General features: G+C 54.1%; 1 protein-coding gene across 1 annotated transcript; it reads right to left on the bottom strand.

The window, feature by feature from the left end:
• Positions 1 to 60: 60 nt before the first annotated feature.
• On the bottom strand, positions 61 to 20,075 carry NDST1 (N-deacetylase and N-sulfotransferase 1). The gene is made up of 15 exons (XM_079319640.1): positions 19,961 to 20,075; positions 8,084 to 8,984; positions 7,067 to 7,549; positions 6,796 to 6,883; positions 6,430 to 6,584; positions 5,238 to 5,423; positions 4,747 to 4,875; positions 4,406 to 4,588; positions 3,978 to 4,074; positions 3,702 to 3,825; positions 3,369 to 3,543; positions 3,004 to 3,174; positions 2,066 to 2,175; positions 1,226 to 1,328; positions 61 to 1,121 (listed from the first exon to the last, which is right to left on the bottom strand). The coding sequence occupies exons 2-15, from the start codon at positions 8,591 to 8,593 to the stop codon at positions 1,002 to 1,004; spliced, it is 2,634 nt and encodes an 877-aa protein (XP_079175766.1). The 5' UTR covers positions 8,594 to 8,984; positions 19,961 to 20,075; the 3' UTR covers positions 61 to 1,001.
• Positions 20,076 to 22,037: the final 1,962 nt, after the last annotated feature.

Below are 22,037 nucleotides of genomic sequence, written 5' to 3'. Positions count from 1 at the left end.
CCTCCCTGCAAAATGGGAACCAAATGAACACCTCCCCCCCACCCCCGTAAAACCCAGCACTATTAAAATACTTTCGTTTTTAATATTCAAGAGGTTTGAAGTTCTCAGCATTCTTCTGATTGCCATTATCCCAATGTCTGCTCAGTCCCCGAGCTCTCCTCCATGCCAGGGTGTGCTGGGCACCACTTGGCTTTACCACAGGAAACACCACATGTGTACAAGATTGCAGGATGGGCTTGGGGGACCAGTATGCCCAGACCAGCATGCCAGCCCCTTCTCCTGCCAGGCCACATTCCCACCACACTTCCCATGGAGGGAGAGCCAGAGGTTGAGGAGCTTGAAAATGATGACAGAGATGACAAAAGAAATTGTGCCCCAGTCTCTGAAAGAAAGAACCATCTTGTTCTCAGCTTTTCCAGGTAGGTGCTGGAGGAATCCAGCAAATTCTCCTGTTTCCTGCCATGGGGCTGACAGCAGGAGTGGGTCTGGGTTCCTCTGTGCTTTGGGTCTCCACTAGCTCCATCCCTTTGCTCTAGCTCAGCAAAGCCACCACCAGTGCATCCAGAACAGCTCCTGTGCCCTCAAACCAGGAAGTGAGGGACAGCTCGGGTGTTGCCCTCGGGCCCAAGGCAGTTGGAACCCATTTTGAGCAGAGAAAGGGGGAATTTGTGCCACTTCCCCATGCCAGAGCAGGGTGGGAAGGGATGAGGAATTAAAAAGAAAAAATAAAATGAAAGAGATACAGGTGTGGGGCAGGTAGAGAGTTGGGAGCACAGGCATTGCAGAGTTGGATCACTGCTCAGACAGCCTCCAGTGGAGCCCTGTGCTCCTGGGGGTCCTCTCTAAGCCTCTTGTGCAGCCATACGCTCCTGAGGGTCCCCTCCAAGCCTCCAGTGATGCTGTGCGTTCCTGGGGTCCCCTCCAAGGCCAGGTATTGCTGAGAAGGTCCTGCTGGCACAGGGGCAGCCCCGCTCAGGTATTGCTGGGGGTGGCAGCAGCAGCTACCTGGTGCTCTGCAGCTCCTCCCGCAGCCAGGTGGGCAAGGTCTGCCCCATTTTGTACAGGAGCTTGGAGAGCTCTATGTTATGGTCCCTGTAATAGTCCCGCAGGAAGGAGCGTGACTGCAATGGGAGAGCAAAGAGGAGCATCAGGGGACCAGCCTGGAGCCCACCACCCCAGCACAGCCCTGCTCAGGACCAGCCCAGGAGAATTTCTGCATACTCACATCTGAATCCATCTCAGGGTACTTCCTTCCTTTGCTCTTTCCCAAGCATTTTGTTTTCCCTCCATCCAAAAGCTGACACCAGAATCCTTTCTTTGGATCAAACCTGTGAAGTCAGAGCTCTGCCTCAGCCCTCTTACCTCCCTCACACCTTCCATGGACATCCTGTCCAGCAAGTCCCACTGCTGTCCAGCCTGGCACAGGGCACTTCTCCATCTCTGAAACCCAGCTAACATCTTGTCATCAACCCCCTGGTACAACAGATTCCCCCTGCAGCTGTGCAATAAGCAGTCCACCAAGCCTCATTCATTGCCCTGTTGAGGGAGCATGGAGTCTATCTGGGTTTAATTACCATTTTCTGAGGCACTTTTTTCCCTGGATGCCCTCAAGTGCCCCACAGCACCTGGGTGGACACATACATAGGCAAGTCCTGGCAGAGATAGATTATTTCTCTAGGAACTCTGGAAGCTTCCCACAGTGGAGTTTAATGGAAGGCTAAGAGCAATGTGACACCTGCAGAGGTGCCACATAGCCAGCAGCTGCTCTCAAGCATTTATGAGGAGATGGAGAGCCAGGGCTCAATACCATCATCTGTGCCACAAATGCACTTCTGAATTCTGTTCCAGGAAACCAGGGCTGCTCTTGGGTTGCCTGGAGTGACTTCACTGTAGTGTACGGATAAGTCTCAGGCAAAAAGCTCAGCCTTATCAAAATCAACAGCAGCTCTGTGGAGAGGCCCAGGCCTGGGGGCTGCTCTGGGACACTGCTGGGTGTCCCCAGGGCAACACACTGCATGGGAGCAACAGCAGGGTGAAGGAAGGAGAAGCTGGGGGAAGGACTCACGCCAGGGTCTTGTGATAATCGATGAAGTTGGTCACGCCGAGGAATTTCTGGACTGTCTCCATCACTTTGGCGGGTTCTGTTCGGAGCAGCTTGCCATCCAGCACCAGGATCTGCAGGGAGCAAGGCAGAGTGGTGAGGTGCCATTGCCTCCCAGCCCTGCTCTCCTGAGGCAAGAGGACACCTTTACCACACCTTTGGTCATCTCGGAGCCAAATCTGCCACCAGCCTGCACAAAGGAACCTGCTAAACACCAGTGTGCCCTGGTGCTCCCTTACCTGGAAAATGAAATGCAACTAAAGCTAGGGCCAGGACCCACCCAGGACAACATCAGAGATTCTGCACAGGGCTACCCAACTCATAGGCAGCTGGGATTGCAACACAGCAATTACACTAGCAGCAGGCAACTCCTAAGACTTTATAAGGTTAATCAACAGTGGAAAAATCATTCAGGGATTGATCCCATACTCTCCAGCAGTGCTGCACTGTGTGGTCAAAGCAGGGCTGGCATCCAGTTCCCATTTTCCCTGCAGACAGCTTGAACTATGGGCAGCTTCACCTGCTATTTTTGTCCTGTTCGATGCTGTGGTGACACCAGACAGGGCAGCCCCAGGGCTCGGTGGCCAAGAGTGAGGGTGGTGCTGGGTGACCCTACACAGCCACCCACGTCCTTCTGCACCCACTCCCTTTCAAACCTGCTGTGACAACCCACGAAAGGACATCTTTGTGTGGGTTTCCTTCTTGCATAGCAACTCCCCTCTACCCCTTCTCCAAGTACTTTTACTCCTCTCCCCGTGGTTCGTAGGGTGTAAGAAAAACAGCTCCCACAGGAACATCTCCACAGCAGACCTTGGATCCAAGATCTCTTTCCCCCACGTCCCTGCTCGGGTGAGAGCTCTCCCCAGGTGTCTCACTGCAGGACAGGGGTGCTGCCTCCCTACCTGGTTGGCGTGGTAGCTGCTGAGCCAGCGCTCGATGTGGGTGGCGTACCAGCCGGGCACCAGGCAGCGGCTCTGCAGCGCGCGCAGCTTCGGGGCGGCCTCGGGCCCGGCCGTGATCACCTCGTGGAAGGTGTACTTCAGGGCAACCAGGTCATCGTGAGCTCGCTGGTGCTGGCAGACAGGAGCAAGGCAGGTTTGTCCCCCAAATCCTGGGCTGACCACGAGGTGCAGCGGCTCCCAGGCCACCACGATGTGTCCTCGTGCACCAAGTTCAGCCAACATGCATAGCATCTGCAGCCCCACATCCCAAACCAAGGCTCTTGCCCACCGTCCCACAGGACTGCCCAATCCAGGGAGAGGCTCACCTGATACCAGGAGTAGGCTCGATCTGCAGGGTTGATGAGGATGGTGATGATTTTGGCCTTGGACAGCAGGGCTGCAGCTCGCCGGGGAGCCACTTCAGAGTCAAAGTAGTTGGCACTTTTCTCAAAGTAGAAGTCAGAGGTGGTGTTGGAGGGGATGGGGAAGAATTCCATGTACCTGGGGAAGGCACAGTGTGAAATGGCAGACAGGCACCACAAGATGGCCCCAGAACTGCCCTCCAAGTGACATCTCAGATACTCAGAAGGGAAACCCCACAGCACCACTGCTCCCCTTCCCAAAGTTCTGGGGACAGTCCCCACAATGCACAGACTCACCAGTCGATGCCCTTGTGATAGTTGTGTCCATTGAAGAACTGTATCTCCTCAAAGGTCTCTGAGCTGGGGTAGTTGCTACTCAGGTCCGGGTGCATCCCCAGAAAGAGATAAAGGGCAGTCGTTCCTTTGAACAGACAGAAAGAGGGAGTTGACACAGGCCAAACTTCCCTCCAAGCTCTGCTTCAGGTCAGGAGGGCTGACAGAGGCTCTTTGGGAGTGTGGGGGTCCTGTCAAGCCTCCCAGCATGCTCACAGCACTGAATGTGAAGGGAAGCACCTGTTTTTTGAGGACCGATGATGAGAAGCTTTGGGAATCGATCACAGGTCTTTTCTTTGGACCAAATGTCCTTGTGACGTTTGTCTTCACAGGGATCCTGAAACACAGAGTGGAGGATCAGAGACAGAACAGCCTGGATGGGACCCACACCACTGCTCAGCCCCTCCAGCCTGAGCAGACACACAGGGAGGCCACCCTGCTCAGCAGCCAGGACAAAGACCAGGCTTATCTCCAGGTCTACAGGACAAACTCCTTTCTGGCACTGCCTGCAGAACCAGTGAGAGGTGAAAGGCCATTGCTTACCCAGGGAATCAAAGGGAATCCAGGCTGGAAGCTACCTGAGGCTCAAAGCAGGGCCAGCTATACCCCACTACCCTCTCTCAGCACAATAAACAGGCTCACTCTCCCTATTATAGGCACAGGAATACCTGCCACAGTGGGTCCTTCTCCTCAGAGAAGATCTGGAAGTATTTCTGTGCCAGCTGCACAGGGGGCAATGTCTGCAGCTTCAAGTTGGTCCAGGAGTTGAGGAAGCGGACCAGGTGCTTGAAGGTGTACAAGCCCAGGCGGTCGTTGCCGTAGTTGGACAGATGGGTCATGAAGATGCTGATCTGAAGCCAAGAGGACAGAGCAGGGGTTAGTGGAGCCTCACCCAGCTGCCATCCCACAAATGGCCCCACTCCAGCTGAGGACACTGGGGACATCTCCCACAGCAGTGCCAGGATAGGTTTGCAAGACACCTGTCTGTGTGTCCCTGGGCAGCACTTACAGGGTTCAGGAGGACAGTCAGGAACAGTTCACCCCCATTGATGATTTTGTCCAGCTCATTGGAGCCACCAGGGTATTCATTGTAGAAAATGGTGTGTGTGAACAGGCCACAGGTTTGTCGGGGGAGTACCTGGGGCAGGAAAAAAGATACGGATGGAACAGGTGGAAGAGCCAGGACAGTGAAATGGCCACATGGCCTCCTCCAGGCTTTGAGAGCTGGGTCTCCTTCCTTTCCCAACAAAAAGGAAGAACCTGACCTCAACCCCTCAGAGGCAACGGCCAATTCCACTGTGTTCACCACCCTTGACTTGAATCCACACACAGAAGGGAAGGATGTGGACAGATGGAAAAGCCAAAAACTGTCCTCACACAAGCTACACCCATGTAGGACGAGCAAGGGGGAACAAGCCCCTCAAACTGGAGCTCCCCAGGCTCTGGTTTTGGTGGGGAGGCAGGAGAAGAGAAGCAGCAGACACAGAGGCCAGCACACACCATGATGCCGTTGTGGATGAAGCCGCGGCGGTAGCGCGCGGGTTTGAGGTGCGGATACTCCTCGGTGCTCGTCACCCTGATGGACCAAACCTGCTTCCACGCCTCGTACAGCTGCACGTGGACAGGGTACACGCCCGAGTGGTGGGGGGCCACAGCGTAGCCCATGTCAGTGGGGATGCCATGCTCCTGCAGAGAAGAGAGTGTGGAATGGGTGACTGTGGAGACCCCAAAATCACAAACCAATCCCTCTCCACTCCCAGCTACAAACTGTCTAGTTGTGCCTCTGGAGAGCAAGCAGGCCAAGGCTGTGCCTCTGCATCCCCTCCTAAGCCTGGCTGTCTCCACAAAAGGGAGCCCAGGAGCAGCCATGCTGGGTGGACATCAACTCCTCTGCTTCATTCAGACAATTCTCATCCCTGTCTCCTGCTGTCACCCACAGAACAGCCACAGCCAAGCTGTTGTGTGAAGAATGAGGAGATACACATATATAGGATTGTAGATTGGTTTATATCAGTAGATACAAAACAGCCTAGAGATTTTGAGCTGGATACTGCCCATCCTAAGTGTGAAAGGTATGGTCTCTCTCTAATTAAGCACCTGCAATTATCAGATAATAAAAGTTAGGTTGAAGATCCCCTCTTAGGCCATAGGATCCAATTATTAATAGGTGTGGCTTTACCAGTTTGGATTCAAGACAGCATGAACTGGACCAAGCTGAAGGTCAAAGCCTGCCTTTACAGCCAAACATGTCCCTGACATTTCAGCCTGTAGAGGGAGTTTCCATCAGCCAGGGCCTCCAGGCACAGCCATGGCTCCAGGATCCCACACCATCACCCAGCAGAGATTCACACAGTGCCAGGCTCAGCATCCCCCTGGGCTGCACCTCTGCATCCCCATGGTGCCAGACCAGGTGGGCACGGCTGCTGGGCACAGACAGTGTCTCCCCTTGAATGGCCACTGGGGCAGCTCACTGCCACAGCAACAAGTTGGCCGTTGCAGATAAATTCTTTAGCTCTAGGTACTAGAGTATAAATGGATTTACCCACAGAGCTGCAACATGGGGGACATGACTTAGCGTCACCAGGTGCCTCTGCTCCAGCATGCAGGGGCCATTCCCTGGGGAATCTCCTTTGTTCCTCTTCTACCATCCTCCCCTCACCACAAGCAACCCCAATAGCAGCATCCTACTCACAATAGCGAATTTCTTGTTTAAGGTCATCTGTTCTGCAAGAACTGACTGGTTGTGGAAGAGGTGAGGCTGCATGTGGCTCCACATGTGGGGGAACCACCAGAACTCCTTCACGTAGGACAGCAGCAGGTCATCGCCTTCGTCCTCAGCATCAGTACCTGTGGCATGACACTTGCTGTCACCACTGAGCATGGAGAGCTGTGTGAGCAGCTGGGGCAGAGGGAGGGGCAGCCCCTCTTGGTGGCTAGGTGATGGAAGAATAGGGTGGGATGCCTGAGGACTCTCCTGCCACCTCTTTGAGCACCAACTGGTGCCCCAGTACAAGCTGAACAGCACCCACAGGAGAAGCAGTGCCCTTGTACTCCTCACCTGTGTGGAAGAATTTCCCTGAGTATCCCAGGTTGAAGGTGAAGTTCGGGATGTGGGTGCGCAGCTCGTTCTGTGTGTCAAACAGTGCCTGGGAGAAGGGGAGAGAAAGAAGGTGTCCTCATGGATAGCTGCCACATCAGGGCCAGCACCAACGTCCCTGAGTGCTTCACAGAGAGGCTCTCAGAGGGGCAGGAAAGTTTGTCTCTGGAGCATCCCTGAGCAAGCACAAGCGTCCAGCCCTGCCCACCCAGCCAGGAGAGCACAGACACACCTTGACATCTTCCACCTTCATGCGTGTGCCCTCCTTGCCCACAAAGATGTCATCAATGTCCACCAGGATGTAGCGGTCAAGGGGCAGTGACAACCTCTTGCCCGTCAGGAAGGAGACAGAGTCCACAAAGACCAACTTGTGCAGCCAGAAGTTGAGGTTGTTGCCGAAAAGCACCCTCTGAATGCCATCGTGGAGGCCCAGGTCCTGCATCACAGTGGTGTGCAGAGCAGCGTCCACGCTCATGTGCGGGATGGACTCGGCTGACTTGGTCTTGGCCAGGAGAACGGGCTCGTAGGTGGAGTGGTTGGACTGGAAGACAGTCCAGTCCTCCCCGGGGAGCACACCCTTCTCCACCTCGCTGGGGCGTGTGATGTACAGCAGGGGTGACTTGGGGTTGATGCTGCAGTCCTTCAGTGCCAGGTTGGAGTGCAGGAAGAGTGGGAAGCCCTTCAGCTGGGCACTCAGCAGGCTGTTCTCGTTGGCCTGCATGGGAAAATGGGAGCTGCAGGAGATGGGACACTGGCAGGGGCTCACAAGGAACACCAACAGCCAGGGCAACAGAGGCAGCAGCTCATTACCCCTAGAGATCAAGACAGAGATCTAGGTTACCCCCTTCCTCTCTGGAGCATAGGGTGCCCTCATCCCCCTCACACACTCAGTCCTGCTCATGTCTTATGTGCAAAGTGCCCCAAGGCTCGGAGTCCTGGGCAGAAGGGCTGCTAAGCAAAATATTCCTGTTCATGCTTTTAGCAAACACCAGCAAGGATGACTGCTGGAAAACAAGTGCTAAAAGCAACTGAACTGATCCCAGAAGTGTTTTTTCCCCTCAAAATTTCCAAAGGCCACACAGCCCTTCCAAAGGGAGAGAGCTAAGATGGTGACCTATGCGAGAAGTCTGTGCCCCACACCAACTCATGCTGCTTGCAGAAGTATGGTGAGAGCAAAGTCCCTATGGGGCAGCAGGACACCAGGGCTCACATCTGTCCTGGCCTTGGGATCTTGTTTTGCCCCCCTTACCTTGAAGAAGCCGATGATGCCCACGCCATACTCCACACAGTACTTGTCCAGCAGCTCCCGGTTCCAAGCATCCAGGTTGACATACTTGAGGATGTTCTCGTAGATGATGAGTGCAAAGCGACCCCGGTCCTTGTCGGTCAGCGTGGGCATGTCCCCTTTCCCTGGGGCAATCTCTGTCCTGTATTTGAAGCGACTCGACTCCAAAATGGCCACAATCTCCTGGCCCAGCTGGGAGTAGAGGCTCTCCACGAAGACCAGCACCAAGGGGTCTGTGCGGGAGGAGTCAGCCACCTTGAGGGTCTTCAGTGGCAGCAAGCGGGAAGGGGCGACCTTGGGCTCGTCGCAGTCCGGCCCCGCCACGTCCCCAGAGGGCTCCAAGCCCCTTTTCCACCCATATAAATAATAAGCAGAGACGAAAACACTGAGCAGGCAGAAGGCAAAGAGCAGGAGCAGCACCACCTGTGGAGAGAGCTGCCAGATACCCCGCCGGGCCCTGGCCAGCACAGTCATCCTTGCATCCGCTGGGCGAGGTGGGGTCCCTCTCCCCTGCCCGCCCCCTCCCCTCACGAGCCCCGGGGAGGGGAAGAAGCAAGCAAGCAACCAACAAAAAATTAGGTTAAAATCAAATTGAAAACTACTAATAAATTAAAATACTAGCAGGCCGCCTGTGCAGGCTCTCTCCCCTCCAGCAGTCGGGCGTCCCTCGCTGTCTGCTTCATGTCACCATGGCAGAGGCACCAAGAGTCCCCTTGCCGAGCCAAAATTCCTGTGGTGATGGCAGCAGCATCTGCAGCAGCTCCATGGCCTCAGCAGGGCGAGGGGGTGGCTGGTGGCCTTGGCACGGGTCGTGGTGGCAATGTGGGCATGGTGGATCCCTGCTTCCCCGGCTCCACACGGCACCCTGAGACAGAGAGGTGGGATAAGAGGCCAAGGACAATGCTGCTGTTTCCTCTGCCAGTGTGACTGCCCCAGCAGAGTCCTCACGAGCTCACTGGCGTGCCAGGGCTTGCCACAAGAATGCCATGAGCTCCTGACAGTGCCAGGGATGCAGCCGTGCCATGGGATCCTGGCTGTGGTGCACCTGGAGTGCAGGTGCATCACCAGGTGCTATGGATGGGAGCCCCCACCCCCCTGTGCATCGCTGGTACCTCAAGCAGCTGGAGAAGCAGCCTGGTTCCTCCCTGTGCCCAGCAGGAGCTGCAGAGAATGGGGGTGGTGTGAGCCCCCCATGGCCCAGCTCGGCTGGCAGGGAGGGACACGGGAGGGGACATGGGGAGCCCAGCCCACCAGCTGGGGCTCAAGGCCAAGCCAGGAGCTGCCAGCCAAGGTCACTGAGATGGGCATGTGGGAATGTCCATGTGGAGCCAAAGGGACCTTGGGAATATTTTTGTCTTCCCTGTGAAAGGCTCATTTGAAAAAAGAAAAGGAAAACAATGAGCACTGCTTGCCAGAAGGTGAAGCCAACTGGGGGACAGACTGATGAGGCCAATGTGTTTAAGGAACAAAAGTGACTCACAGCACAGTTTCCAAACGCAGTACCAGTGTTGGGGACAAGGACAGGAGTCCCTGCTCCTTCCAGGGAGAGCTCCCTGTGCCCTGCCAGCACCGTGGCTGAGCACCCTCCCTGCTGACACCAGCCATCCTGCTAACAGGATTAAACGTGGCTGGGTGAGCGGCACTGTGGATTACAGGCTGGGGCTTGGCAGGGTAATCCTGTCATCCCTGCCCTTCCCAGGAGCAACTCCTGCTCCAGGCAGTACTTCCCAACCCTGCCAACATGGCACTGCTTCAGCCAGGCCCCCATAGGTGCTGCTGGCAGCCAGTCTCCCTCCAGCCTCCATCACTGTCTCCTCCTTCACCATCTCCACGACAAACCAGCAACCTCCCCTTGCTGGCTGTGCTGGGCACAGGGGAACACCTGGGTTTATTGATTTGTAATTTATCTTTGTGTACATGAATTATCTCCAGGGATAACCAAGAGAGATGCACTTTCTCCCCTGAGGTGTGTCCTGCCTGTTCCACCTCACTCCTGCCTCTCCAGCATTCCTGAGACAACAGCCCCACTGGGGATTTGGGACAGGGCACTTCTCCAGGTCTGTTGATTTTAGGGACGTGCTTGTGCAGAGGCAGGTTTCCCTGCATCTCCCTGTCTAGGGATGCAGGGAGCTGGGGATGCATTATCCAGAACCCTGGCTGTGCCACCCCACTCCCTCTCCATGTCCTTTATCTGCCAGGAACAGTGGGTGCTGGCAGCTGCATTCCTACAGTGACAGGCAGGCAAATGGCAGCAGCGTCAATTGCTGGAGCCAGCAGCTGATGGACAGGACTGTGTGTCCCTCCACCACCCTCCATGAAACAGGGAAGAGGGCTCTGCACCTACATCACCTGCCATTTCCAAGGGCACTTCATTAGTCCATTCCCTCCCAAGAGCTTTTAATTACTGGTACTTAATGACCAGGCTTTGGAGACAACATCTTTGGCCAGACGCCGGCTGAGTCTCCCCAGGCTGCCATGCCAAAGCCTGCCCATCAGGGAACCCCCAGAGCAGCCAGGTGTGAGCTGGGACAGGGACTGGCAGCATCCTGCCCCAAACACCTGCCAGTGTGGCAGGAAGCAGGCAGGAATCCTGCTCTGCCAGTTCACTGCCAGAGCAAACCCTGCATGGGGAGGATGCCAAGGGCTTTGGGGCGATGCTGCAGGGTGGGGATGCTCCTGCCCACGGCTTTCCCCGTGCAAGTGGGTGCTGGCTGCATCCTGCCCAGCAAACCCCTGCACAGCTCTGGTAGTGGTGGAAGAACTGACAGCTCATTGCCAGAGAAGGAAGCAGGTTTATACCCAAAAGCACAAAACAAGTCCTTGAGACCAACAGCTTTTCTACAACAAAAACGGAAACAAGATGGTAAAATTTAAAAACCACAGGACCTGGCAAGGTGACAGCTGGGGTCAAACTTCCTTTTAACCTGATTTTTAGATGCTGCTTAGGTGCCTTTTAAAACCACAGTGGTTATTTAAAAGGCACCAGTGAAAATGTCAGCCTGAGTCCCATACACAGACCTCAGGCTCCCAAAATCAGCGCTGGCAGGCTCCCATCATCAGGTGGGTGCTCAGCCACACACTCAAGGACCTTGGGAGAAAGAGCCCTGGAAAATGCTCGTTTCTCATGGGTTTCTGAGCAATGCCCTGGCACAGACTCCACTGGAGAGGAGGCTCAGTGAGGAGGCTTAGCCACTGTGCTCTTAATCTGGCTGCCCTGACAAACACAATCAGCATCCAAGCAGCTTCCCAGCGTGGCTGGGAGCCCAGAGCACCCTGCAGAGCCAGATCCGACCCCAGGATGGGCAGGGAGTGCAACCAGGGGACAGGGAAGCCCTTCACTATCAGTGCTTCAAATCTAAGAGAGCTGCAGGAGGAAGGGAAAAATGTTTAAAAAGCTTTTCAAAACCCACCCCCGGTACAGTTTGGGGATCTTGGTTTCCCCCTGCCCAGAGTTACTTAATACTGCCTGGGGAACCACTACACCCCAGAAAGGCACAGGATGAGATGAGAGGGAATGAAACCATCTCCATTAGTGGCTTACAGCACTCTTCCTTTAAATACCAGTGAGATTTTGCAGGGATGCAATGGAAGGATAAAATATATGCAAGGAAGTACAAACAGATCCAGAGGAGAGGGAAGGGTCAGTGATCCCAGAAGACAACCACAGCAGGGTTTGATTTATTGGGGGGTGGAATATATCTGGCTGCAGGTGCAAGCAGTTAGGATCAGGCAGTCAAAAGTCACATCTGTTGGATAAATCAACTGTCCCAAGCCCATGGCCCAGAGATGACAGGTGAGCTCAAAACCACGGGTGTGACAGAGCAAGAAAATGCTCACACATTTCCCTTGCACCACTTTGGAAAGTGTGGAAGGGGAGGAGCAGGCATCCACTGTCATGCAGAAGACACTCCAAGATTTTGTGCAAGAACCTTAGTCCCCAATTCCAGTAGCTCCCAAACCTCCAACATCCAACTCACAGAGATGAAGCCACATCCTAAACATCATAGCCAGACGGGTCACCCTGCTCCTCTCCTGCTGGTGCCCTTTGGGTGGGCACTCCTGCTTCTCACTCCTCATCACTGCAGGGAGAGACCCACCACTGCTGGGCAATCACCTCACCACCACCATGCCAGCCTCACTTCTCCATGTAAGCCAGCCCTGAGGGTTAAGCATGGATGGAGGAGGATTTAGAGGCAGGATGCTAAATTGCATTGCACAGCTCAGCAATTTGCAATCACTCCTGCTCGCTCCAACACTTCCCTTCCCCTCTCCGACCACTGCAGGGAATGTGGTTGGATCAGCTCCACCTACACATCTGCTGCATCTCCCACTTGAAAGAAAAAGGCTACTGGAAGGTTTAAATTTGGCCAGGCTGGGACTCAGGCCCCCAGCTGGCAGGCAGTGCTCATCCAACCCCACCTTCTGTCTCTCCCACCCTCACCAGCATCCCCAGTGATCACCAAGAGGTGCCCCTGCAGCCCTGGGAATCACTACCTGTAAAAGATGCACAAAAGGCAGCTAAATTATTATTAATAGGTTTAAGTTCCCCCTAGAGGGAATCCCCTTCACTCACTGGTAATATTTAGAGGGCTACAGATCTAAAACCACTGAGCTAAGCACGTCCTTAGAGAGGAGATTAATGCCATCACATTATTCAAAAGACAACTGCAAGCTCAAGACAGGGGAGGTTGCTTTGAAAATAAAAAAGTAACTGGCATGAAAAAATGGCCTTTAAACACCCACCTCTGCACCACTGCCTTTATCAGCTCAAAATGACAGTGATCCCAGCTATGACTGGAAATATCTGCAGACAGTTGGAAGCACTGGCAAGGGAAAAGAGCTATCTCAGGGTGTGAAGGACCACTGCCTGTCCCTGTCCCCATTTCCTCCCTCCCCAGCCACAGCTGGACCCACTGACCAAGAGAAGGCACAATCTCCTTTACTGTGGTGCATGGTGGTGTGATGATCCCATCAGGATGCTCCTGGAGCTGGGGCACGAGCCCTGTGCCACAGGAGAAGAAGCCATAGCAGCCCAGAAGAGAAACCCAGCACAAAAACTTCAGCCACTGCAAAACCAAGAATTTCTCCTGGTGATCCCCATGTCCTGACAGCCTGGGTGAGCCTTTAGGATGGGCCCAAGAGACCTGGACAGAGAGATGAGCTGTAGAGACATCCATCTGCCTCTTGCCAAATTGCAAAGCCTGGGTGCCTGGGCAGGGGAGAGAGATGTAGAACAGACAGAGAGGGGAAAACAGAGAAGGACACAGAGGAGCAGAAAGGAGCTTGTCCCAGTCACCCACTTGCCAGAGGTTTTGTAATGCCAGATAAGGAGCATCTTAGTTGTAGATTACACAGGCTGCTTAAGTGCTTTGCAAATAGCAGTTATAACCTACCAGGGAGAAAAACACCCTGCTCTGGGAGAAGGGCAATCCCCATGCTCCTTTCCTGAGGACACCAGCCTTCTGCCAGAGCCCAAGAGGTGCCAAGTTAAAAATGGACACTGGCAGCCCCAGCAGCTGACCTTGAGACAGGCAGTGACTGGCAGCCACTGGTGGCTGCCCCCACTGCAAACCCACCTGGCTCGGCTTCTACCCTTCATGCACAGGCTGGATATGACCAAACACAAGGCAGTATCAGGAAAAGTCATCCATGATTTATAAGGTCTGGAGAATTTCCACCCCAGGAGGACTTCAGCAGGAAAATCCTCCCTTTCTCTCAGGTCTTTTTTGTTAAGATCTGATTTATAGAGCCTGGCCAGAAATGAGCAGTTGGAGCATTCACCTGGATTGCTGAACCAAGTTTTCCCTTGACACCCCATTCCCCTCTGGAAATAAACCTCTGGCTCTGCCTGCCCACCACCTCCCTGCTCCTGGGGGAAATAAACCAGTATGAGAAATGAACCCATTAAAAGTGGTTAAGAATTTTCACTTTTAAAAAGTTATTTTTAGTCAAAGTATCCAGCTCTGGAAGAGGCATTTTTTCACACAGAAAGCCCTGCTAGCACTTCAGTTTCCCTGCAAAATATAAAAGAAATGTTTTTCTCAGGTTTTCTTAAAAAACACAATCATGAGATCAGCTCCTTCAGCCTGCAGAGGGATGAAAAAGCAAGGTTCAGTGTGTGGCATGTATATGCTGAATTTCTAGGGGAGAAAAAACCTGAATACATCTAAAAAAATCATCTAAATCCCTAAAAACTGGGTGAGGTTTCTGGAAGCCCATGATTAAAACTTTTCATGGCAGAGCAGCTAGCAAGCCCAACTGGTGGGTTTCCAAGACTAATTCTAGCAAACCCCACATCCCAAGGTTCTGTCTCTCCTAATCTCCATCTCCCACCGTGTTCCCCAGCCCCATCAGTGAGGCTGTACAGAGGAACTCCCTGCAGAGGTCACCCCATTTCTGATCCTGGGGCACCAGTGGCTCCCACCCTCCTTGTCTTCAGCATCCTGATCTAGAAGAGCACCTCACCATCTCCCAATAACCACATGAAATCACTCTCCTCCACAAACTAGGGCAGCAATTAGTAGCAATCATTAGTTTTTCTGTGCCCCAGGGACAATGGGGTTGGGCAGCTGATCCCTCAGCACCGATAAACCCCAACACCATCCCAACAAAACACCCCAACACCCCACAGCCAGATTATGGTTTGGGTTGTGCCACTGCAGCCCCCCAAAAAAGCTGAAGCCCTTCACAGGTGACTCCTCCTCAGGGGTATTTTTTGTCCTTGAATCCTTGGGAACAGCCTCGGAGCAGAGCTTGGGGAATTCTCCCAAACCTTAATTGAAAGAGGCGCTTAACGAGGAGAGTTTCTTTTGTCTGTTAATTGAAACAGGTTCTTACCGACAAAACTCTCCATGAATTTTAAGTGGGTTCACCGGGGGAAAAAATCCACTCAATGAATTGGGTTCTCCTGCTTCGAAATGTGCCGTGTCGGTTCCTGTGGCTTTCCAAGCACCCAAGAGCCTTTCTGGATAATCAGGGTCTGAATTCTGAGCACTTTAAAAAGAAAAAGGATGTGGGGGAAATAATCTCTCATGCATTTTTATATTTCACTGGCGTGGCAGCCAGCCCTCTCACAAGCAGGTGGCACGAGGACTCCTACCCAAAAAAAACACTGAAAGCCCCTCGATGCCACCTTTTGTTGCCTCTGACATTTGGCTTGGCCAGACTTTCCCTGCAGAGATGCTGCTCCTGCCAGGAGTGTGAGGGTGACACTGGATGTCAGAGAGCCTCGAGGCAGCAGCGATTCCCTGTGCTCCCACAGCAGCACTGTGAGCCCCACAGGATGGGCCAGCTGCTTCCTTTTCTTGACAGCTTCCCAAGTTGGTAGGAAAGCAGAGCCATCCTGCCACAGAACTGCCAGCTGTTCTGGGGAGCACAGGCTGCCCTGTGAGCACTAACCCAGCCCCAAACCACTTTTGCAAAACAGAAACCATAAAATCACATCATGAACCAGCTCACACAGAGCAACTGACCCCCCTGCCAGTGCCCACATTGCAGAGAAATCCCCGTGAGGATGGAGCTGCTCCCTCCTCCCAGGAGCTCCCCGGGATGCTCCTGTCAGACCACATCCATCCTGCCTGATGCCCCAGTGCTATGCTGAGCTGCCTCTGACCTCCACTTGCCAGGACAGACACTGCCAGGGGCCCAGAGCACCCTCAGGCCAGGTGCTGGCAGCCAGCTTTGAGTTAAAAGTCAGAGCAGTCCCTGCCGTGCCGTGGGTGTGTTCCTGCGATGGCTCCGGGGTGGCAGGTCCTTTGGGAAGGGCTGGGCAGCACACACTGACACACAGGCAGGATGCTTCCAGGGCCAGCATGCTCCAAGGTCAGGGCTGGGACAGGCTGGAGGTCAGATCTTTTATTAGACCAATGGATACACTTGGAAAAAGCGACACATTTTGGCCGTGCAGGCATTTCTCAGGCCCAAGAGCACATCTGTTTTTTCCTAAAGGAATTAGTTAGGCTAATAAAAGACATTACCTCTGCATGTAAACTTTGTCACCCTTAAAATGTACCAGAGGCTGCAAGGCTCAGCAGCCCAGGGAAAACACAGGCAGCAGGAACAGGCACGGAGCACACTTGCAAGATTTGTTTTGTTTTCACCCCACAGAACAGCGCTGGCAAAGGCCACACATGCACCCAACAAACACAGCTGGCACCTGAGCTGCCTCTCGCCTCCCCTATCCCCAGATCCAGGTCTGAGGCTGCAGGAACCTAATGGCATGTCCAGGGGAAGTATGCTGCTTTGGTTTGCCTGCTCCAGCAGCAGCCCTGTCCTCTCCTTCTCAGCAGTGGCTCCAAGGCAAGCAAATGCTCAAGGAACCAACCTGTCACACCCCACCTGCACCAACTCCTTCCCTCCTGGCCTCAATCCCACTCTCCAACATAAATCCATGGGACCAGCAGTGTACCAGCACAGCAAGGGATGGATCAAGGCCAATGGAGGAGACTGAAAACGGCCTGAGCTACGTGTCCAGGCATTGACAGCACTCACAGCTATATTTCAGGATTTAGTGCATCTCCTTTCCTTAAAAGCTCCAAGCCTTGGGGCTGCAGGGCTGTACAAGGCTGTGAAGATACAGACAGTGTAGGGAAGGAAGGGAAATACTTGGTGGGGCACTGACAAGTAGCCAGAGGGTATCTGGGTTTTGCCAAGACATGGGAAGCAGAGCCAGGAGAGCAGCAGGCTACCCTGAGGAGCAGCAACATCCTAAGGGCTGTTATCCTTCCTAAGCATACCCAGAGCTTTGAGTACACATCTCCCCATGTGGCAGAGAGAGCTGAGCTGGTTATCCCTCACTGTACATCCAAACCTCAGTGTGCCCAAGCTCAGAGACAGGAAACACTTCTTCCCTGCTTTAATCAGTGAATGTAAATTCCAAGATACTTTGGGCTCCCTGGCAGAAGCAGGACAACAGGGCAGGGGTCCTAGAAGAGAGTCTTGATCTCTCCAAGATAATCTCCATTTCCACAGCTTTGGTCAGATCAGTGGCAGGGCTGAATTCAAGACATGCCCACCACAAATACCAGGGCAGCTCCTCTTGGGATCCCTCCCATTTAGGGATCTCTTGACCCTTCTAAACCCCTTTAGGAATACTTGTGCCACCCAAGGTAGTGCACAGGATCCTGTCCCCTTCCCAGAGCAAAAGGCTGCAGGCAAGGTCCTGCTGGTTTTGGGGAAGACATGGGGACCAAGGTGCTCCCAATTCCAGCCCCCTGGCTGCTGGCTGCAGTCACACGTGGGATTTACAGCTCGATATTGATCAGTCTTCTGCAAGCTGTGCCATCACAGTTGGTGGCTTTTGCAGGAAAACAACATGAATCATAAGCTATGGGCCATCAACTCTCTGTGTCCAAAGGGTGTGATTCATCCAGCTCTCCCAGACGTCCCACTCCTCCACACCTGGGGACAGGCATAGAGTGGGCACAGACAGCATCATCTCCCACTGGCACCCTGCAGACTGGCTGCAGGCCCCAAGGTTTGTAGGATGGTCTCCAAGAAAGCAGCATCCCATTTTCTCTCCACCCAGGTTCTCCTGCCCCTGTGTCAAGTTCCAATACCACCAACACACACATGACAATGGCACAAAGCAATGCCACCACCTCAGCCAAAACACACAGGGAAGACAAGGGTTGTCATGAGGTCCTGAAGTTGGGAGGGTTGGAAACATCAGTGAGACAGACTGAAAGCCCCTGTCCTCTGAGGCCATGAAGCAAACACAAAACAAAAGAACTTAGTATCTTGATTCTCTTAAGTCCTGATCTTATTCTGGCAAGCTTTACCTCAACAGATACATCTAGAAGGCAAAATAACACAAAAAATACCTTTTGAGTAAAATCCTCCATGGCCCTGCCCCGGAGTACAAAGAGTCAAGAGAGCAGCTCCACATCCAGCATGCAGTCAGAAGCTGGCCAAGATGGGATACCTGGGACCACAGCCTTCCATCCTCAGCCTGACACCCAGAGAGATCCCAAAATCAAACCTGCTTATAAAAGCCTGTGGAAGGAGATGGGCAGGTGCTGATGGTGACACTCTGCAGCAGGGACACACTAGGCTGTGCCATACTTCACCATGACATGCTACTGAAGAAAATATTAATTATTCCCTCTTCATTCCAGCCTGGGGTTTGACTTATGAGACGTCTTCTTCCTTCAGTTTAAATTACCACCAACTGCGTATTAAATATGTTCTGTTCTACAGTGCTGACAGAGACACACAGGAAGGGGGGAAACATCCGAAACAACCTGTCAGGAAAAGTCTGTATATTGGTGGGATGGATTTTCCAACCCCATCCAAACAAAATCATACCAGACCCACCAGCTTTCCAAAGGCACAGGAAGCGGGAAGGGCTTTGTGTGTGTGAGCTTCCCCACCAGCATTTGTGTCCTGTGCCAGCAGCTCCAGGTTGGAAGGGGCAAATTTGGGGGCTGCAGCTGATGGGGTGTCATGGCATGTACCAGGGCTGGGCAAGGTGACCTTGATGGGTGGCACAGGGAGGTCCTGGCTTCCCCATACCCACACATGGATGCCCCAGACACAGAGGGGCACTGGGAAACTCGAGCTTTGCCTTCACTGTCCTTGCCCAAAAGGAGCACTGACAGAAGCAAAGGGAAGATGCTCGGCCATTCTGCCAGAGGCCAATAGCATTGGGGTTTAATTTTCCTGCCATATCAAGCCCCGCACGCTTTTTTCTATTGTTTAATTTCCTTCTTCTCCACCCACGGCAAGTTCACTCAGAAGAGAGGAACTTATTTCCTATTGAATTTGTCCTGGTTGTTTTATTTGGAAAAGGACAGCTTCCTCAGCTGTGGTCCTCATGTGCAGCCAAGAGGAGCAGCCACAGGGCTGCTCACCTCCCCATCTTCACCAGCCTAGCCCCAGTAAAAACCACTTTTGAGATGTGAGTAACAAAGATGGTGCTTTTCTGCAGGAAGAGCTGCTGTTCCAAGGCTGCCAGTGACAAAGGGGCACTGCAAGGCGCCGGTTTCCCAGCCCTGCAAGCACCGTTAGTGGAAGACAACCATCGCCATGGTGTGCTGTGGCAGCAGCTAGCTGGGATCATGAGATGGGAGAGTCGGGGTGCTGGGATATGACTGCAGTGCTGCGAGGGAGCACCGGCCTCGATGGGAAGCAAAATCTTCCAGGTGATGCCAAAGGTCGCCCAAGCTGGTGTGGCTTCTGTGCCGCCAGGCATCAGGGGCTGCCCCTATCTGCGGGAGAAAGCCTGCCTGTGCGGTGGTGGAGGCAAACCCAAAAGACTTGGGGAGATAATATACACAGCTATGCGTGAGAGGCCCAGGAGATCACCAGTGAGGGAGAAAATGCCAGGACCTCTTCCAGAGGGGGTGGAACAGGAACGCCAGCCAGGCTGGGCTAGCCGTGCCATGCGCAAGGTGCGCTCCCCCAGGTGCCCCGGTCCTGCACGATGTTAGTTTCCCCCTCGCACTCCCGGGGAGCGGGGCAGCCCCAGGCCCGCGCCGGTCGCAGCGCTGCCGCTCGGCCTGGGCTGCTCCTCGGCGGGGCCGGAGCGGCGGGGCCAGGGCAGCCCCGGGCACGGCGCGGCCTCGCCGCCTCCCCCGAGCCCCGAGACCCCCTGGGCCTGGCGGGGCCGCGGCACGGCTCGGGGCGGGGGCTGCCCGCCGGACCCCCTCCCCATCCGGGCGGGCTCCTCCCGAGGGCGCCGGGACGGGCGAGGGGTGCCGCCGCTCCCGGGGGACGGGAGGAGCCGGCGGGCCCGATCCCCCGATCCGGGGCGGTGCGAGGCCCGGCGGCGCCGGCCCGCGCTGCCGCCCGCCGCTCCCCCGCCCGCCCTTTGTCTGCGCCGCCGCCCCGCTCGGGCCGTACCTGCCGCCGCCGAGCCCGCTCCGCTCCGCTCCTCTCCGCTCTGCCAGGCCGCCGCCGCCGCCCGCTCCGCCGGCCCGGCCCCGCTCGGCGCGTCCCGCCCGCCGCCCGGGCAGGCACCGCCCCGCCGCCCCCCGCCAGCACCGCCCCGGGGCCGCGCGGGGCTCCGCGGCTCGGCCGGAGCCGGGGCCGGGCCGGGGCAGCTCGGGGCTCGGGGCTGCCCTGCCCCGCTGCCCTGCCCCTGCCCCACTGCCCTGCCCAGTGCAGCCCCCCGCTCCTCGCTCCGTCCGGCCCCCGGCGTGACCGTGAGCCGGGGATAATCCCCCGGCGGGAGGGCTCAGATCCCCGCGCCCGGGGTGCCTGTGATGATGCTCGGCGGTGCTTCCACCCGGCCCCCACATTCCCACTGTTTCCCGGGATGAGCGCGATGGGGTGTCCAAAGGGAACGGCCCAGGCTGTGTGTTTGGTGTAACTGGGGTGTCATGCTCCTACTCAGAGCCTTTTCATCCTTCCCCCGGTGTGCACACACCCTTTTGTGTCAGATTTTTAAAGCCAGTCAAACCTGAGGTCATCCCCAGCCTCCTCCCCATCTGCAGAACCCAAACGTCATTTCAGGGTGCTGAAATCAGCTTTTCCTCCCTGACTTCAAGATAAGCTCAAGGGCCACATCCAAGTTACTGGCTGGCTGCCCCCAACCTGCATGCATACACACAAAATTCCCTTCATTCCTCAGAGAGGGGGAAAATGAGCTGCTCCACTCCTGCCCTGCCCTCGGAGGCTTTTGGAGACCGTGCCGGCATGTGGAGACAAGCTCCGGTGCAGAGTTAATCACCCACCCGAGCCGCCCAGGTCTGTCTCACTGCCCGTGTTAGAAGGGATGTGCTGTATTAAGACAACCCGGTCAGGTTTCGTGTCCAGCCCATGGGGACAAGTTTCATGTCCACCCTGCGGGCATCAGATGTGGCAGAAGGTCTGGTGGGTTTGGTTTAGGCACTATACTCTGGGAGAGCTTCCGACTGAACAAGATTTGAGGAAGCAATTTCAATCAAATGGAACAAACAGATAAACAAACAAAAGGAAAACAAGAAAGGAAATTGTAGGGAAAGAGACACAAAGAATGGCAGACTATTATGGCTGCAAATTTTCTAAGTGCTCATTGAAGTCAAAGACTTCTTATCCCTAAACATTTCACTTCCCTCACAAGCTTTTTCTCTGAAGATGCCTGAATATTTTGCAAATGCCAAAGTTACTTGAAAGCTCAGAAAACAAAAAAGGACAAACAGCAATTTTTTCAACTGCGAACTGCTGTAAAGGGTATTAAAAGGATTATTTTTTTTCCAGCCTTAAATGATTTGCAAACTCAGCCTGAAAAAAGTATCTCCCCTGAGAACAGCATTCTGAGGCCATACTAACCTCCGCCAGAGGAGATTCATGCACAAATCATTGAGCAAAAAGCCAGCAATGAGTAATCAAAGGCACGCACCAAACTCCAAGAACAATCTGCAGAATCCACAATCTCAGCCGGTAAAGTTTTCCATTGAATAATTTCTTCTGAGAAAAAGGAATTTGTTGAATTCTAGGTCTGGCATTTATGAATACTTTTTTTTTTTTTTTTTTTTTAAGAAAAAATTACTTACTGGAAACAGAAAGCTGCTCAGAAAGGCACTGGGATTTATTAATACCGGCTCTGCCATTTTACATGAGTATCAGGTAGCTTTTTTTCTTCCCTGTCTTCTGTTTGCAAACACAAAGGAAACCAATTCCTTTCCTGCGTGCTTTAAGCTACAGGCTCTTCTTCAGCACATCTGTCAGAAAGCAGTTCAGCAGCTTTCCTCCGCATTGTTTCCAATTTATTAATCAACACTTCCAGCTCCCTACTGAGTTACAGCCACATTATGGTCCCCTTGAAGTCCATGGCAGCACTTCCACCAACTTCATTAGGACCAGAAACTTGCTCTTGAAGTCCCTGCCAATTCCTTAAGTGCTTTAACTTCAGTGTTGGAGATTTCTGTTTTAATCTTCTTACGCCTGTTCCTGACACATCGTTTTGCATGTGTGCATGCACCAACTGCCCTTCTTA

This window comes from Erithacus rubecula (genome assembly GCF_903797595.1).
Source record: "Erithacus rubecula genome assembly, chromosome: 16".
Classification (NCBI taxonomy): domain Eukaryota; kingdom Metazoa; phylum Chordata; class Aves; order Passeriformes; family Muscicapidae; genus Erithacus; species Erithacus rubecula.
The sequence above is the reverse complement of the archived record's forward strand: the minus strand, read 5'-3'. Positions and strand labels throughout refer to the sequence as shown.

Excerpts from the sequence above, each read along its gene's own strand:
- NDST1 (XM_079319640.1), bottom strand. The coding sequence starts at position 8,593 with ATGACTGTGCTGGCCAGGGCCCGGCGGGGTATCTGGCAGCTCTCTCCA. Across the intron at positions 6,884-7,066 it reads TGAAGGTGGAAGATGTCAAG|GCACTGTTTGACACACAGAA; the intron begins GTGTGTCTGTGC and ends CCCTTCTCCCAG. Across the intron at positions 3,544-3,701 it reads TATCACAAGGGCATCGACTG|GTACATGGAATTCTTCCCCA; the intron begins GTGAGTCTGTGC and ends TGCCTTCCCCAG.